Here is a 17555-nt window from a genome sequence, read left to right as displayed (position 1 = left end):
GAGTGGGGTCCATCTCCATTTTGCCCTGCAAAGCAGGAGAGTATAGCACCACCGTGCCAGCATTCAAGAGCTAGAAAGGTGTGCAAGAAGGAGATGAGGGCCAAGGAGGAGATAGGAAAGGAAGACAATTAAACCAAACCAAAACCAAAATCAGATAAGGGCAATGTTTCTACTGCATTCTAACCTCCCACGCTTGGCATATAGCCCACATCAGGCTCCAGCACCAAAACACCCCCTCTGTCCACAGCCATACTGAACTACAAGCCTCAAGCGGGCAGGCAGAGCCCCGAGCTGCACAACACAACGCAGCCCACCACAAACACGACTGCAAGCAGCTGAGACTTACTTGTACACTGGCTTACGGACAGTCCTTCTCCTTCCGTCTGACCATCAGCCACTACTGCAAATACTGTGAAATTGTATTTTGTCCCAGGGATTAACTCGGTAATTTCGGCTTCCTTGGCATTTGACATATCGTTCCAAATGGAGGTACCATTTGCAACCTCTATCCTGTACGTGTAGGACTCCGAAGCAGTGTCGTTCACCCTCCATGTCAAGTTGACAGAAGTCACACCGACATCTGCTACCTGGAGATCAAGAACTTTGCTGGGCTCTGGAAAGGCAAGAAAATAAACTGTCAAGACAGAGAAATGCAGAGAGTGGAAAAACCACAGTCACATTTCGCTACTCCACATAGATTAAGTGTTAACTGTAGCCATGCTGCACTTCTATAGTATCAATGCCCTGCTTCCAATATCCAGGGACATATCTCAGGAAAAGCCACAGAAATTTTGGAGGAGATTCTCTTTATTTTATTTCACATACTAAAATCACTTGTTTCCACAATGGCTTCCCAGACAGACAGACAGATGGAATTCAGGGAAGGAAGCAGAATGCAGGACAGTGTTGGTCTGTTAGCTCAAGACTGGGCCCATGAGTGTCTTAATCTGAGCTTCCCAGCACAGCCTCTCTGGGACAGCAGAAGGAAACTGTGCATGCAACAGTGACCCACACTGGGGGGTCGAGGTTGGCAAGTCTAAATCAGCACAAACACTGGGTAGACACGACTCACCTTGGGCAGCTTAGACAAGCTCCGCTAAGTAGAAGCATCTCCAGGATACGCTGCCCCTAATTGCTCTGTATATGGACACTGCCCGTTCCCTTTCCACGCCTGAGCTCAACACATAAGACAGCTCTTCTGCCATCTGCCCCTCTGATCTGGGGAAAAGGTGCCAGAGCACAAAGCAGACAGAGCTGGCACCGCTCCTGATAACGTGGTCCTAGGCAATGTCACTGCTCACAGAAGCCATGGGCCTCTGCAGAGAGCTCAAAACAAGCTTTGAGATCACTAAGTCTCTGTGATCTTTGTGATCCTGGGCACTGGATCCTTGCACACCACGGCCTTTTATAAAACCTGATGACAACCTCCACCAAGAAGCACTGTATGGGGCCCATTCAGACCTGATGTCCAGGCAAGGTCATGCTGTTGTAGCACCTGGACTTCTGCATAGCTCATCATCTTGGGCATTCAAGGCTAACTGCTCCACAGGCAGCTCGGACACAGTCTCAGCCCTTTACCTTTTTGACAAGGACAGCCTGACATTCATGCTCAGAGGAGCCTGGAGTAAAGCAACATGGCAATGCGAAACAGTAAAAATTTGGAAATAAAAGGAAAAAAAGCAGGGCTCTCTTACAAACTGCTTATTTAGGCACTGCATTTGAGAGAAACCGGTTCCTTACTTGTATACTGGCTTATGAACACTCCTTCTCCTTCCGTCTGACAATCAGCCGCTACTGCAAATACCGTGAAATTGTATTTTGTCCCAGGGATTAACTCAGTAATTTCGGCTTCCTTGACATTTGACATATCGTTCCAAATGGAGGTACCATTTGCAACCTCTATCCTGTACGTGTAGGACTCCGAAGCAGTGTCGTTCACCCTCCATGTCAAGTTGACAGATGTCACACCAACACCCGCTACCTTGAGGTCCAGAACTTTGCTGGGCTCTGCAAAGGCAAGACAACAATCCATCAACCTGTAACAATATTGTCCAGAGAAGGGCGACCAAGCTTGTGAGGGGTCTGGAGAACAAGTCTTACGAGGAGCGGCTGAGGGAGCTGGGCTTGTTCAGCCTGGAGAAGAGGAGGCTCAGGGGCGACCTCATCGCTCTCTACAGTTACCTGAAAGGAGGCTGTAGAGAGGTGGGGGTTGGTCTATTCTCCCACGTGCCTAGTGACAGGACGAGGGGGAATGGGCTAAAGTTGCGACAGGGGAGTTTTAGGTTGGATGTTAGGAAGTACTTCTTTACCGAAAGGGTTATTAAGCATTGGAACGGGCTGCCCAGGGAGGTGGTGGAGTCACCATCCCTGGAGGTCTTTAAAAGACGTTTAGATGTAGAGCTTAGGGATATGGTTTAGTGGAGTACTTAGTGTTAGGTCGGAGGTTGGACTCGATGATCTTGAGGTCTCTTCCAACCTAGAGAAATCTGTGAATCTGTGAATCTGTGAATATCTGCTGACAAATGGGGCCAAAAAATAAACAACAAAAAAAAAACCACAGGCACACCACTGCTTCACTCCCTTCATGCCACTCGTCATTCAGAGTGCACGGGCACCCAGCAACAGCACCAGATGCTCCCAGAGGCGCGTCCATCAACATGCCTGGGAGGCAAGAGTAAGGAAGAGGCATCTCCAGTGGGATTCAACTCCCATTCCTTCAGAAGCAGGAGCATGCACCACCACCGTGCCAGCGCCCCCAGGGCTTCTCTTGGGAGCCCAGAGAGGTGCGCAGGAAGGAGACAAGCGTGCAGGGGAAGGTGCCGAAGAAGAAGGTGGTGCACCTTGGCACAGCCTGAGGGAAGGAAGATAAATGATTGCTGGAAGAGAAACAGAAGTGATCACCCACGACCACCCTGCTCTTTTTCCACTGCTCAGGCCCCAACCTCGCTCCCAGGGCTGGAAGAACAGAGAACACCTCCCCACAATCTCTCTGCGGCACTCTGTTCTCTGTGCCTCTGCCAACCAGGGTCAGCAGTCATCACCGACAGACAGCGTGGAGAGATTCTGGGAATCAACAGCAAAGCCAGGAGCACATTCACACGCACGTTTCAGGACAACACGAATGACAAGAGCCAGCATCGGTTTCCTTTGAAATACGGCCTGGAGAAAGACCAGGCTGTGCTACAGCCTTGCAGGCCAGCTCCGAAAACGGCCCTCCAACACCATGCATTCAGACGTAGGACACCCAGCACAGCAAGGTGCTCAATGGCCAAGGCAGTTCTCCTCAACTAGCACTGCCCAAAGCTCATGCTCCTGCTGCAGCCTAATGGCAGACACAGGACCCCACATCACAGAAACTCCCCATGTGCAATCTGGTTTGTGCATAGGAGCATTTAAAACAGGGGTCTGAAGCCCACAGTTCCTACAATTTTTATTTTAAATTCCATTCTTAATAGCATTTTACAATAAAATAAAAAGAAATTTCAAAATGCAATTTAAAAATTTAAAATAGAATTTTTTTAAAAAAAAGCCTACTTCCCCTCCAAACTTAGGGAAGACAGGTCCTCAAGAAAAATCTCTATGCTGCAAGCTTTACTGACTGGTTTCACCAACTGCTTACTATCAAGGTTATGCTTCTTCTGCATTCTAATCCCCTCTGTCCACAGCCATACTGAACTACAAGCCTCAAGCGGGCAGGCAGAGGCCCGAGCTGCACAGCACAACACAGCACAACGCAGCCCACCACAAACACGACTGCAAGCAGCTGAGACTTACTTGTACACTGGCTTATGGACACTCCTTCTCCTTCCGTCTGACCATCAGCCGCTACTGCAAATACTGTGAAATTGTATTTTGTCCCAGGGATTAACTCGGTAATTTCGGCTTCCTTGACATCGAATGTCCTGTTCCAAGCGTGGGTACCATTTGCAACCTCTATCCTGTACATGTAGGACTCCGAAGCAGTGTCGTTCACCCTCCATGTCAAGTTGACAGAAGTCACACCGACATCTGCTACCATGAGGTCCAGAACTTTGCTGGGCTCTGCAAAGGCAAGACAACAATCCATCAACCTGTAACAATATCTGCTGACAAATGGGGACAAAAAACAACAAAAAAAAAACACAGGCACACCACTGCTTCACTCCCTTCATGCCACTCGTCATTCAGAGTGCACGGGCACCCAGCAACAGCACCAGATGCTCCCAGAGGCTCGTCCATCAACATGCCTGGGAAGCAAGAGTAAGGAAGAGGCATCTCCAGTGGGATTCACCTCCCACTCCTTCAGAAGCAGGAGCACGCACCACCACCGTGCCAGCGCCCCCAGGGCTTCTCTTGGGAGCCCAGAGAGGTGCGCAGGAAGGAGACAAGCGTGCAGGGGAAGGTGCCGAAGAAGAAGGTGGTGCACCTTGGCACAGCCTGAGGGAAGAAAGATAAATGATTGCTGGAAGAGAAACAGAAGTGATCACCCAAGACCACCCTGCTCTTTTTCCACTGCTCAGGCCCCAACCTCGCTCCCAGGGCTGGAAGAACAGAGAACACCTCCCCACAATCTCTCTGCGGCACTCTGTTCTCTGTGCCTCTGCCAACCAGGGTCAGCAGTCGTCACCGACAGACAGCGTGGAGAGATTCTGGGAATCAACAGCAAAGCCAGGAGCACATTCACACGCACGTTTCAGGACAACACGAATGACAAGAGCCAGCATCGGTTTCCTTTGAAATACGGCCTGGGGAAGGACCAGGCTGTGCTACAGCCTTGCAGGCCAGCTCCGAAAACAGCCCTCCAACACCATGCATTCAGACATAGGACACCCAGCACAGCAAGGTGCTCAATGGCCAAGGCAGTTCTCCTCAACTAGCACTGCCCAAAGCACATGCTCCTGCTGCAGCCTGATGGCAGACACAGGACCCCACATCACAGAAACTCCCCACGTGCAATCTGGTTTGTGCATAGGAGCATTTAAAACAGGGGTCTGAAGCCCACAGTTCCTACAATTTTTATTTTAAATTCCATTCTTAATAGCATTTTACAATAAAATAAAAAGAAATTTCAAAATGCAATTTAAAAATTTAAAATAGAATTTTTTTTAAAAAAAGTCTACTTCCCCTCCAAACTTAGGGAAGATAGGTCCTCAAGAAAAATCTCTATGCTGCAAGCTTTACTGACTGGTTTCACCAACTGCTTACTACCAAGGTTATGCTTCTTCTGCATTCTAACCTCCCATGCTTGGCATATAGCCCACATCAGGCTCCAGCAGCAAAACATCCCCTGTGTCCACAGCCATACTGCACTACAAGCCTCAAGCGGGCAGACAGAGTCCTGTGCTTCACAGCACAACACAGCCCACCACAAACACGACTGCAAGCAGCTGAGACTTACTTGTATACTGGCTTATGGACACTCCTTCCGTCTGACCATCAGCCGCTACTGCAAATACCGTGAAATTGTATTTTGTCCCAGGGATTAACTCGGTAATTTCAGCTTCCGTGACATTGAACGTCTTGTTCCAAACGTGGGTACCATTTGCAACCTCTATCCTATACGTGTAGGACTCCGAAGCAGTGTCGTTCACCCTCCATGTCAAATTGACAGATGTCACACCAACATCCACTACCTGGAGATCAAGAATTTTGCTGGGCTCTGGAAAGGCAAGAAAACATACTATCAAGGCAGAGAAATGCAGGGAGTGGAAAAACTATTGTATTTTCCTCAACCAATTACTATTTTAATCAAGACATTCTTTTATGTTGTATGGCATGATTGCTAGCTCTATGATCTTCCTCCAACTCCTGAAGACTCACTTCATCTCAAAAATTAAAATAGTCTTGGTGCAACGGTGGTGACTTCCATACCTTAGTTGTCAGCTTCATGCAAGCTGCTGAGAAAGAATCCCCCATACAACTTTTTTTTTTTTTTTTTTCCTAAGCTAGCTATCCTAAAGAATAGGCTTGCAAGATTCACAAAACTCTCCTCTAGATCCAAGGTAGGTTATTTCAGCTGTACTCCATCACATATATATTTCAAATCTCTAGGTCACATATTTGAACTGCTGCAGCTGTAATGTAAAAATTTGCCATAATAAGCAGGGAAGGGAACCCAAGTCTAATGGTGATAAAACTATTTCAAGGACATCCTACAATCACATTGTTCAGTTACACTCTTAGTCAGTTGTGTAGATAAATTTTTTGCTCTTTCTCTACTCCAGTAAAGCAGTTGGATCCACTTCCTGCCACAATCCTTGCACTGTGAACTACAGTTTTGACTTAAAATGCTAACGTAGTGTAAAAGCACAGAATACACTAAAGGTTCACATCCCAGTGGCATTCCAAGTCACTTACGTGTTCCACTGTTCCGATCACTTTTTGCCTCACCAGGTAGTGGCACATCCCCTGATGATCTTTTGTTCCTACTTGTAGAGTTTACTGATAAATCATCATTACTATTGGTTCCCATTTCTGCAATTAAGTTTTTTGATCTGCAATCCTCAGTGCCTGAAAGGAAAAAAAAAATACAAGGCAGTAAGTATCTTTACAAAACTTCTGAATTCCCCACTTGAAAAAATATAGTCATTTACAGATATCTTGCAGAGACACAGACTCCTCTATTTTTTCAATTTGTTTTCCTACAGAGATTTCATTGCACATTTCCTGGTTTTACCACTTTTTACTTTTGTCAGACAATTTATATTCGATTAAGAAATTGCCACATTACTTCGGGTATTCAGTGACTCAACTCATAGTTTGAATGAAGGCTACCATGATCTGCTCTGTACAGTTTTGTTTAAAAAGAACTGAATGAACTTACAGGCACAATCTGTATGTGCATTGTTATTATGTAAAGCTAGCTGCTTTACTCAACCTGGCATAGCAACTTTATCTCTTAGCCTTAGCGTATGAGAGAAAAAAAAATTTAAAAATTCTGGTATTCACATACTGTTCCCACAAGGCAGATACGATATAGCTACAGAAAACTTTAGGTTGACATAGTGCAGCCCAATGTGAGGAGAGAGGTGATTCAGCTCTTTCAGTAACAATACACAGAAAAACTGCTATCTTAGTTGAAGCTGTGATATTGTTACATGAGCAATACACACTGCAAGCACGCTTAGGAAAGGTGACTGTGAGCATCAGGATTCCTAGTCCTGGAGCATGGGTTTGGACAGAATCCCAACAGAACAGTTGTTTCTCAGTTTAATCGAAACTGATACACATGCAGGTTCACATGAAAGTGAAAGCAAAGAAAATACTATGAGCCAAACTCACTCACAATTCAAAGCTCCTTCAGAACTATATACAGTTTAAAGCAGTGTAAAATGTGAGTTTGTCTCTCCCATTTTAGTTTGGTCCTGAAACTTAAGGGCTAACTCATTTAAGTCTGATGTTTGGTATTAAGGTAGACCTCATCTGCAAGTAATTTTGGAAATTAGTGACACATGAAGCGTTGTCATCTTGGTAAGCACAGCAGTTGCTATACCTACTTCAAAAAATCCTCAAAGCATCACTTTGGGAGTCATTTTTGCTCTGAGTCGTTTGTTTTGTTTCGACGTATATTTTTATCCTTCTAACTATATTAAACCTGTACTTGATTTTACCAGAACCCTTTACAAACTGAAAAGCAAAAATGGATTAAAATGCCCATTTATGTCCTTATCCTTAAATGTCCTTTTTTTGTGTCCTTATATGGGATTTTTGTGTCCTTTTATGTCCTTATCCTTAAATGCACTGCTTGAATTATGCTGACTAAATAGGAGTTTATATTTCTGAATGCTTTTTATAAAAAATAATTTCAGCAGTTTTTTTTAAATACTTAGCTGATGCTGTTTGACCTTTCGAAAGAAAAAAGAGGACAGCAAAAGTTACGTACAAAAAAAATACATAATTGAGTAACAGAATAATACTTACAGGCAGCTGTACATCTGACCTGGAAAACAAAAAGAAATAACAGAAATTAAAACTTTAAAACTACTGGAGGCTCAAATAAAATAAGGACTGTTTAAAAGTAACAGGTAGTACAAAAAAAATCAGTTTAAAAAAAAAGAAAGTATTGTTTCACTACACACTTCTCAACCTGCAAAAGAAATACCTAAAAATCTATTAACAAAAACAATACCAAAAGCATTCTGATCAATTAGAGAGAAAAAGTAAACGCGCTGGTAAAACGTTAGTTTCCATATTTTTTTCCTCTAACCAGGCAAAGTTTATTTTGTCAAAAACCTGGCTTAGCATATGGTGGTTATTTTGCACATAGAAATTTAAAAATAAACCCCAGATCTTAATTAAGAGACTTAAGTTACCCTCAATACCATCCCACAAAAAGAGGCAGATGAGACTGATAGGGTTTTTATTCATAGGGATTTTTCTTTCATCCTATGGCTGCATAAACTTTATTATTACTTCTCACAAAAGAGCATTTTGCATTTTCTGAAACAATTCGGTGAATTCAAAATTCAAAAATATTTAGTATATATTCTGAAAACCTAGTTTATCTATGTGTATGTAAACACAAAATATCAGCAGTTGCCTATTAATTACAACCTGAAACTAGTCTGCTAGAAACACTGACAGGCACACAAGAATTTTGCTTTGAAAACATTTTTAGTCTTTCAACTTCATGCTTTTACTCCCAAGTAAGCCATTTCCCTTCCTGCCAGTCCCCACACAAACTGCCCTATAAATTTTCTTCATCTCCCGCCAGGTGGCAGCACAAAATGCTCCTAAAGGAGCGTACTAAAAGCACCAGACATGGGTCTGAAGGCACTTAAGAGAAAAATAGTGATTTCCTGGAACTCACAGCCAGCTGACGCCAACCAACTGCGGCAGTCACTTTTGTCAGGCAACAAACACAAGATTGCTTCAGCAGTCATAGCGGGAATTAAATACAACCATTCACCTTGCAAAGATGCACATGAGAAGGCAAAGGCAAGCAGGGAGAGGTACGCGTCCCAAGAACACGTGGGGCCCCAGCACGGTGCTGGGGACCAGCAGATCACGGTTCCCTTGTGCCACAAGGGCTTGCAGGCACGGGAGGTTTCTGGCCACACACATCTGGGTCTTCCAGCATTATGGAGTGGGCAGTTGGAGGCTGTCTCCATCCCCGACTGCTCGGGTGGTGCCTGCAGAAGGGCTGGCCCTCACAGCGAGTTGCTTCTAGAAAATCCGATTTAGCTTTATGCTGGATGATGCCTTACCCACCCAAAGCACTAAACCTGCTGATAGCAAAGGTTGACACATTTATCTGAAGCACTTCAAGTTTTGTCTCGTTTTCTTTTTCCACTCTGTTTTCTTAGACGAGGTTGCTACCACCCAACAATGCGATGAGTGAGCAATGGCCCTGAGCAACCTGCTCCTGGTGGCCCTGCTTCAGGCGGGGAGGTAGATTTGATCATCTCCAGGGTCCCTTCCACCCTCGCCCATTCCATTTCTGAGCTTCCACAAGCTAACTAGAAATAAGCGGCTATATCGTGACAACACAACATAGAGCTTGAATCCCAAATCGCTCGCCCCTCAGCTCTCCTGTTGCCACAACCAGCTCCAGCAGCAACAGGGTCACAGGCCCTGGAAGACACACTCTCAAAAAGTTAGAGGATACCATTAAGTCTTGTTCTTCGTATAAGTGGCTACAAAAAGCACTCTGCAAAGATGAGGCAGACAAGCTGACTAGAAGAAACACAGCAGAAGGAAACCCTTCGGCTTTACAATAGTGAGAAATGCAGTAGAAGAGACCCCCAGCCTGCGATGGTGTCATTACTGCAGCAAAATGTTCGGCTGCACTTTTTAAGCAAAAAAGTGCTTGTAAGAGGCAAAGAAGCAACTCCTGATCTTCTCCAGTGCAGTCCTGCAGACAACTCAGGACACAAAGGACAATACTCGGGTTCACATCTCCTACATACAAATGTAACAGTCATTGTCAACCTTTCTGAATATTTGAGAGCCCAGCCAAATCACTAGGCCTTTAGGAAGTGAAGAAACGTGTTCATTTGCACTCAGGTCAAGAGTCCTTCTGTATTCTTTCACAAACAAGTGGCCAAGGAAGAAGTGACTACGAAGGGAAAAGCCACTCAAAGGCAGGAAAACAGCCCTGTGCAGCGTTCCAAGTACAAGCGCTGAGCTACCTGGAAACAGCTGCTGAATGATGAGCAAGAGGTGAGATTCCCTGAAAGGCAGGACAATCTAGAAGCAAAGCCAGAAAGATGCTGTGCTTAATAAGAAAGGAAAATTGCAAAAAGAAAAACAAAGAACAATGTAAAATGAAACAGAAGTGTGTACGTCACAGTGATTTCTACTGCCCCACAGGCAAAACAGCAACAGCCTGACATCACTCACAACCTGTCCTTAAGTTATTCTCTCTTCTGTAAAAACCACCTGAAGATGCCAGTGTTCTTGAATTTTAAAGTTTCTCAGTTCTTTCTCCCTAAAGTTCGAGTTCAGGTTTAGGGCATCCTTCCTGAGCAACAGGAAAAACAGACATTAGATGACTGACAAATAGCTATGCCACTACCAAGCCCCTCACACCCCTGTTTCCTACCTCCTCATTTCTTCCCTGCCTGCCCAAACAATACACACATTAATTCCTGGTTTGCCCCCAGCTACGACCATCTGATCTAACAGCAACTTACTACCAAGCTGCCACGAACTCAGTTGTACAGTCATGCGTTGGTTTTGTTAATGATGCTCAAGCAACAGAAGGAAAGTTGTGCTAAAACTTCTGTCTTGTGATGAACGAACGTCTTCCTGGCATTTTATTTGCTTTTGTTCATCACAGACTTCAGCAATCTCGCAATACCCCTCTGACTTTCCAGAATCCTACATACTAACCAAATTGAACAAAGCACACCCTGCCGGCAGCAGACAGCCCTCCTTTTGAAACCCAAAACCACGCAAAACAAATGATCCCATTCCCGAGCGTCAGCCTGCCTGACTCAGTCATTCCATGCTGTATTTTTCAACAAGCCATCGACTTAACTGTTCTCCAGCCTCCTGTTATTACTTAATGAAATGCTATTTATACAAAACATTTGTTTATTATTTCAGAGGATATTCATGCTGAACACCTGATTCTCCTTGGGTTCACACCTGACATGCCCAGAGCCGTGCCAATTCCACTTTTCTTTTCAATTACATTAATCCATTATACTCATGTACGGAGCTGTTCCCTCCTCCCCGCCCCAGACAACGGGAATGTGCTGGGAAGAACATCTCTCCCCAAGAAAAGCTAGGAAATATTCAACAGATCAAGCAAACAAAAAGACAGCAAAATGTGAAACAGTGAACATTTCAACTGAACAACAGGAGAGGTGTGCATACACAAACTCATCGCTGTCATCAGCTATCATCAGCAAATGAATCTTTTCACATGTCACACAGCAACACGCAGTCTGACCAGAGGCGTGTGCTTTGCAGGGGAGCTGAAGAATTCATCTGCACTCACATGAGGTCTGTCCTGCGCTCCTCATTTGTTTTGTGGGGTGTAAGAACTGCAGGACTCAGCTCCATCCTCCTCAGGTAGACGGTCAGGTCACATCACTGAGGAATCATTATTATTTTCATAGGTAATTTTACCAGTGAAGAAACTAAGATGGGCTGAGGGAAAACATTTTCAAAAATTCTACGTGACTGAGAAGCCAAAGCTGCACTGATGTTTGCCAAGACTCAAAGCTTTTCAAGAGTAGGATCTGAAATGTGCCTGCCATACATGAGCACCAGAGTAGCCACGGGAGCTGGGCTGCAGCAGGAAGGCCAGTGGTGACTCTCCTTCTGCTGGCAGCAAGACTTTGGATCAACTCTACAACTTCTCTCTACAACTACCTGAAAGAAAGGTGTGGGGATCTGGAGGTCAGCCTCTTCTCACAGATAACTAGCAATAGGACAAGAGGGAATGGCCTCGAGTTGCACCAGGGTAGGTTCAGGTTGGAAATTAGGAGACATTTCTTCTCAGAAAGAGCAGTCAGGCATTGAAATGGGTTGCCCAGGAATGTGGTAGAGTCACCGTCCCTGGGGGCGTTCAAGGAAAGGTTGGACATGGTGCTTAGAGTCATGGCTTAGTGGGTGACATTGGTGGCAGGGGGATGGCTGAACCAGATGATCTTGGAAGCCCTTTCCAACCTTACTGATTATAGGATTCCACGATTCCAACTAGGCTGTGCTGCCAAACTGCACCCTCCAGCAAAGTTTGGGTTCCTGCACAGGGGGAAAACCCTTGTCGACAGCAACCCACCTGCCTGGGGTTCTCCAGTTTCCAAAACAAACAGCGTGGTCTGGTTCATGTAAATAGAGGGTTAGGAAGTTGGCTCTAGAGTCAAAGTGTGAGCAAACCAAAACATCCTAACCAAGAAAACCCCTTAGCCACAAATCTTTCCTGAGAAGACACTTGAGGCTGCTGCTTACTATTTCGTGTGTGCTCACCAGTGTGTGCCTTGTGACTCAGATGCAAAAAGCCAGGAAGCTGCTCACACCCCTCTCACAGCTAACGATCTTTCACACCTGTACCTTCTGATCTTCTCTTCTCCACCCACCCATCCTCTCAGGTTTGGAAGAGCTCTACACAAATACCACCAAGCTGTCATTACTGTCATCTCCAAATTCCTTCTCAAAGCCCCTTCACAACGGCAATCGAAATCAGACTATTGGCTAATTAAGCTCAGTGCCCACTGAACTTGATCTCGCTTCCTTTTTTCCCCTGCTGTGTGCACCTACCACTAACTGTCCCACACCCATGACTGTGGGCTTTTAGGGCAAGCCAACACACTGAAACCGTCACGATAGTTTTAAGACTCCAGGCTTTGCTGAAGTTAGCAGCCATCGCTGCCCAGCTGACAAATACTAACTAGCAAAGCCACAATGACTCCAATGCTTGTAGTCTTCTCTGACACCTCAGATATTTCATACTTGGCACAGATTTATTCAGAAAGCATTCCAACAGAAAGGTTTCACTCTAAGTCACACAAAATAAGTGAAAACTAAAGCCAGGAATGCCACCATGAAGCCCTGCAACGCTGATGGTGAGATTGCCCAGGCATTGCATCCACAGACTGACAAGGCCCTCCAATAATTGCTGATTTTCTAGGACTTGTAAGGCATTGACTGCTGCTCCAGCTAGGGACATGTTCCCACTGCGTTGGGAGTATAGAATCTAGACCAGCAGGATGCGTTTCTGCAGGAGGTAACAGTCTCAAAGGCTGGCCGCGATTTGGACAGACGCAACATTCTTGTCTCTTTCAACCCATCTCAGGGCTGTTTCACCTTATTAATTTCCACGTTATTGCCAAATCAATGGATTTTGTAGGCTTACAGCACAGGGCAATCAAAATGAGATTACATGAACTGGGACTTAAAACCATGTCCCACTCATTTGGCATGAATGAGCCTATATGAGCCTACTTCAAATCATGCCTTACTTTGGCAATTTCTGGCTTTGGGGAAAAAAAAAAAAAAAGATCATAACAGAAAATGAACTAGAATATACTGCCACAGTCTCTTGCCTTATTTTCTAATTTCTTCCTAAAATGTCACAAGTCTTTAATTCCAAATGCTTCTCTGCATTTAAGCAAAGTCTATGCACACAAATAATTATACTGTTACACCGTTGTAGAATGCATAGTAATTCACAAAGCCTAAATGCAATTAAAGGTATGCCAAGCCAAGGAAAGCGTTTCCCCTCATGCTTACAGTATTCAAAGAAAAAAGGCAATGCAGCTTAAGCCAGTGTGTGTAGATTGGCTCCAAGCTATGCTAACAGTCCAGAGCTCTCAGCAATTTCAGTGGCATTGGTAAATTCTCAGCCTACCTGCATCAAGTCCTTACTACTTGAATGGGAAAATAGGAGGCAATTGGAGGCTAAGGCAGAAGCTAACCTTTAATTAAGTTATAAAGTTTCATTTAACATTATTTTCTGGATTTGGTGCAAGTTTATTGGTGGTGGTGGTAGTAGTGTTTTGGGGGTGTTTTTATTTGTGTGTTTTTTTTTTTTCTTTCCCCAATGTATTTTTATTCTGCTAAATCATTCTAACTGTAACCCACAATAGGTTGTTTGATTTAAAGTAGCTCTAGATGAACTCAATAACATGACATATTCTCTTTCAAAGCAAAACTGGAGATAACGCTGCAGTGAGTGTCAGCTCTGTATCCTCTGGTATCTTAGGCAGGCACTCATGGCACATCCACAAAAAAACATTTCACAGAGTGGTTTAAGAGGGTTTATCCTGGGGGGAAAGCTCAAGTTTTAGAAGCAGAATTCAAGTTTTTGTGAGATATTTGGAGTCTTCATTTAATCCTAAATGAGCAGCAATGCTAACGAGACTGCATGGGGCTAGCTGGAGGTCCAAAATCCAGAAGAAAGAAAAATGAGCTGATGTTTGCTATTAATTGGGTAGGGCTGGGCCCCCTTCTGACACCATGTTGTTTTAGGAAGCTATGCAAAACCCTAAAGCAGTTAATAGCTATACACAACTGTGCATAGGTTATTTTGAGATGTTATGCAGTTATGTGGAAGAAGGAAGACTATTTCCACTTTACAAATACTTGTATTTGACCCCTGACATTTCTAAATTCTGTCTTCCCCGAAGCAAGCTTTTCTCCAAAGAGGGACCAAATATAATTTTTTCCACTGACTTTTATGAAAAAGTTTGAGATTCTGTTTTGTGCAGCACCTCCAGTGAACTAAAAATGCTGTGAAAGACAAAGCCTTGTAGAAAAGCCAAGATGAGACACTGAATGAAAATTCACAGTGAAATATACTGGAGAAAATCTTTCCTTCCTCTCCTGGTTTTACTCTGTATTTGACCTGTATCTGCTTCTCAGATGGCTAACCTAGGAGTGAGGAATTTTCTGGGCAACATATCTGAAATAAAGAGAAAAATATCTAGAATGGAACTCATCTGAAGTGCACCTGTTAGACCTCCTTCTCCTCCTCAGTCCTACCCTTCTAGAAAAGGTTTCTGAGGGAAGTTTTCCAGTGGTTTGGTACCAGGTGATGACTCATCTACCTGTGCACATACAGAACAAGCAACAGAAATACCTAAGGCCAAGAAGCACAGATTTTGGTAGCAAATTGGCTGATAGTAGGCCCAGACACCAAACACGACTGCATTACAACTGATAGCTCACCACTGACCTTAAGAAGCACCATTAGACCTCATTCCAATGGTTTCCAGATGAGAAATCAGTTTAAAACTTTTCCATGCAACCCAACAGCTTCTCTATGTTTCCCCCAAACCTGCAGGTCCTGAAGAACTCCGGGCCATGGGTGCTGCAAGCCACCTCAGTTTGGCAGCACCGCTCTAAGCATCTTGCATTCATCCAGCTGACAAAGCAACAACAAAACTTCATCCTGGAGAAAGGCTGCACAGTTTAATGAGTCTACATTTTCCATATAAACCAATCAGCCCTACGTATAGCATCTCCTCAGTGATGGTCCTGCTGAAGGAGTTTACGAACAGAACAGTGTGCTCATTCAACAATGGCAATGAGTATTATTTAGAACAGCCACTTATTAAAAAACAAATTATTATCCTACTCAAGCTGCTTATCGCACCAACATCAGTGTAAAGTGCAGCTGAGTGTGCAATGAGCAATGCCTGAATGGAAAAACTCCTCTTTTAATACGAATTTTCAGTTAACACAGACATTTTCTTTCAAAATTAAGAGTTTACAGCATCAACCTTCATTTTATACAAACAAAGCACATTCCTGCATGTGGCTTAAGAGCACTGTTTTTTTTCCACTCTGAGTCATTGCTTAGGCACACCCTGGAAGGAGTAGGATACAATGAAAAAAGGAAAGAGAAAAAAAAAGAGAAAAAAAGAGTCCTGTGGCAACAACACAATGCTAACTGTCCCCAAATCAGCAGGGTTGGCCACCCAGACAACATGGAAAATGCACACCAGAGCCAGCAGCTGCCTGGCCTTTGCTGTGCAGTCATGAAAATGAGGGGCATTTCCTGACAGCGCCCTATTTCAGATCTGTTGAGAGTGATTGAGGCTCTGAGTTTCTCTCTTATCAAAAGTAGATTTCCTTTTCCCAAGTCGGACACTTTGGATTCTTTAGAGTCCTTGCTCAGGAAAGTGTTAAAGCTCACTTTTGAGCTGCATTTGGTTTGAGAGTTTTCAAAGTACTTCTAACTAGAAAGGGATTTTAAAAGTTATATAGAAAACTTAGATACGACATGAAGAGAGAAAGATGATTTGCAAACAAAGACGAAATTTTTAATCCATGACACCCTGCCCAGGGGCAGGAGAACCATGGCCTGTGAAAGCCTTCAGCTTACTTCCTCCCACGAGGAGCTCAAAATTCTGTCCTGCTAGACAGAAATCCTTCTTTTATGGCAGTCTTGACGTTGGTTCATGAAAAGCTTGTTGCTTCCTGTGTTCCTGTGTTTTTTCTATACATGTCTTAGGACCATTCATCTATTTGCCCTTATCAGGCTCCTGAAAACTTCCTAATTTAAAAAGCAACGAGGTGTGCAGCTGTGATAAACCAGCCTGCGACCACTGCCTGACACAAGGACCTTTCAGGCTAACCTTCATCTCCTCCTTCATGCTCTGTTACTGTTTATTACAATTTATTTATGCTCCTTCAGTTCGTTCACTTCTACCTCTATGTAAAACACTGCACAAGAACCCAAATCTCTATTGTGTTTCCCTTGCCCTTTAGCTGGGAAAATCTATCCACAGGGAGGCAGGGAGAAAAGCAATCCTTCCCGGCCATCCCCAAAAAGTAGCTCTGGTTTGGTAGTGCAGCCTTTAGACCACTAGAGGCCTCAATAAAACCAGCAAACTTCAGCCTGAATGACTAACAGTGAAACATGCCTGCATTTCCCCCCAAATTGACATATACCGGAAAATACAAGGCTAAGGATGAACGTGCTGGAGTAGGCTGGGCGGATGTAGATGTAAACGCCAGCTGAGCCGCAGTCGTGGGAGCTGACGCCACCATGCCTGGCTGGCTAAGGCAGGCTCAGTGCATCTTCAAGCATCACAAACCTGTCACGAGGGAAGTAATTTTTATACAGTAAGTTATCGTCTAGACCTCATAGTTTCTTCACAGTGGTTATTTACTACTTGTCACATCTTTAGCTGCGCTGTTTTGTATCGAGCCTGCAATTTTTGATGAGCCCTAATAGCAAAGTAGCATCAGATCATTTTCTTCAAAATAAATGCGAATTGCCTCATAGCAAAAAGTGTGGAGCTAAACATGTTCCAACTCTAAATTAAGTCAGAGCTTCAGCTGATCTACAAGGCTCAGATTATCACAAACGAACAATCTGATTAAATAAATCATGTTTTTCCATACGCCGTTTTCATGTGCAGCAGCACGGGGCCAGTGGGGGACACCCTTGAGGTTTGCCCACAACTGTCAGCCCATTTAATCCTTTAATGAATTTAAACTGGAGCAAGAGACAAATGGACTACAAACGTTCAAAACATGTAGTAGTACTCCTCAGAGGGAACAAAAGATCCATTGTACAGCTCCAGTAAGTTCATCTAGGGCTCTGGTAGAGTCTCTCTTTTCCTCCCCTTTGAACAGAAGCTGAATAGAGACAGGAATGAGAATTGGCTCCACCA

The 17555-nt window shown here is 44.2% G+C and overlaps 1 protein-coding gene across 8 annotated transcripts in view; it reads right to left on the bottom strand.

The window, feature by feature from the left end:
• Nucleotides 1-17555, bottom strand: part of LOC310900682 (receptor-type tyrosine-protein phosphatase eta-like) — a 124159-nt gene that overhangs the window by 19703 nt on the left and 86901 nt on the right. For 7 of the 8 annotated variants that reach the window (XM_083838986.1, XM_083838987.1, XM_083838984.1 and 4 more), the window contains 6 exons: nt 7900-7918; nt 6337-6489; nt 5378-5638; nt 3775-4041; nt 1741-2007; nt 347-613 (listed from right to left, as the gene is read on the bottom strand). In XM_083838986.1, the coding sequence (XP_083695112.1) occupies nt 347-613; nt 1741-2007; nt 3775-4041; nt 5378-5638; nt 6337-6489; nt 7900-7918 (1234 nt within the window). The remainder of the gene's footprint in view (nt 1-346; nt 614-1740; nt 2008-3774; nt 4042-5377; nt 5639-6336; nt 6490-7899; nt 7919-17555) is intronic. The other variant, XM_083838990.1, reaches the window with a different exon arrangement.

This window comes from Anser anser (genome assembly GCF_964211835.1).
Source record: "Anser anser genome assembly, chromosome: 5".
Lineage (NCBI taxonomy): Eukaryota > Metazoa > Chordata > Aves > Anseriformes > Anatidae > Anser > Anser anser.
Note: the sequence above shows the minus strand (reverse complement) of the source record. Positions and strands in the feature narration are given on the sequence as shown.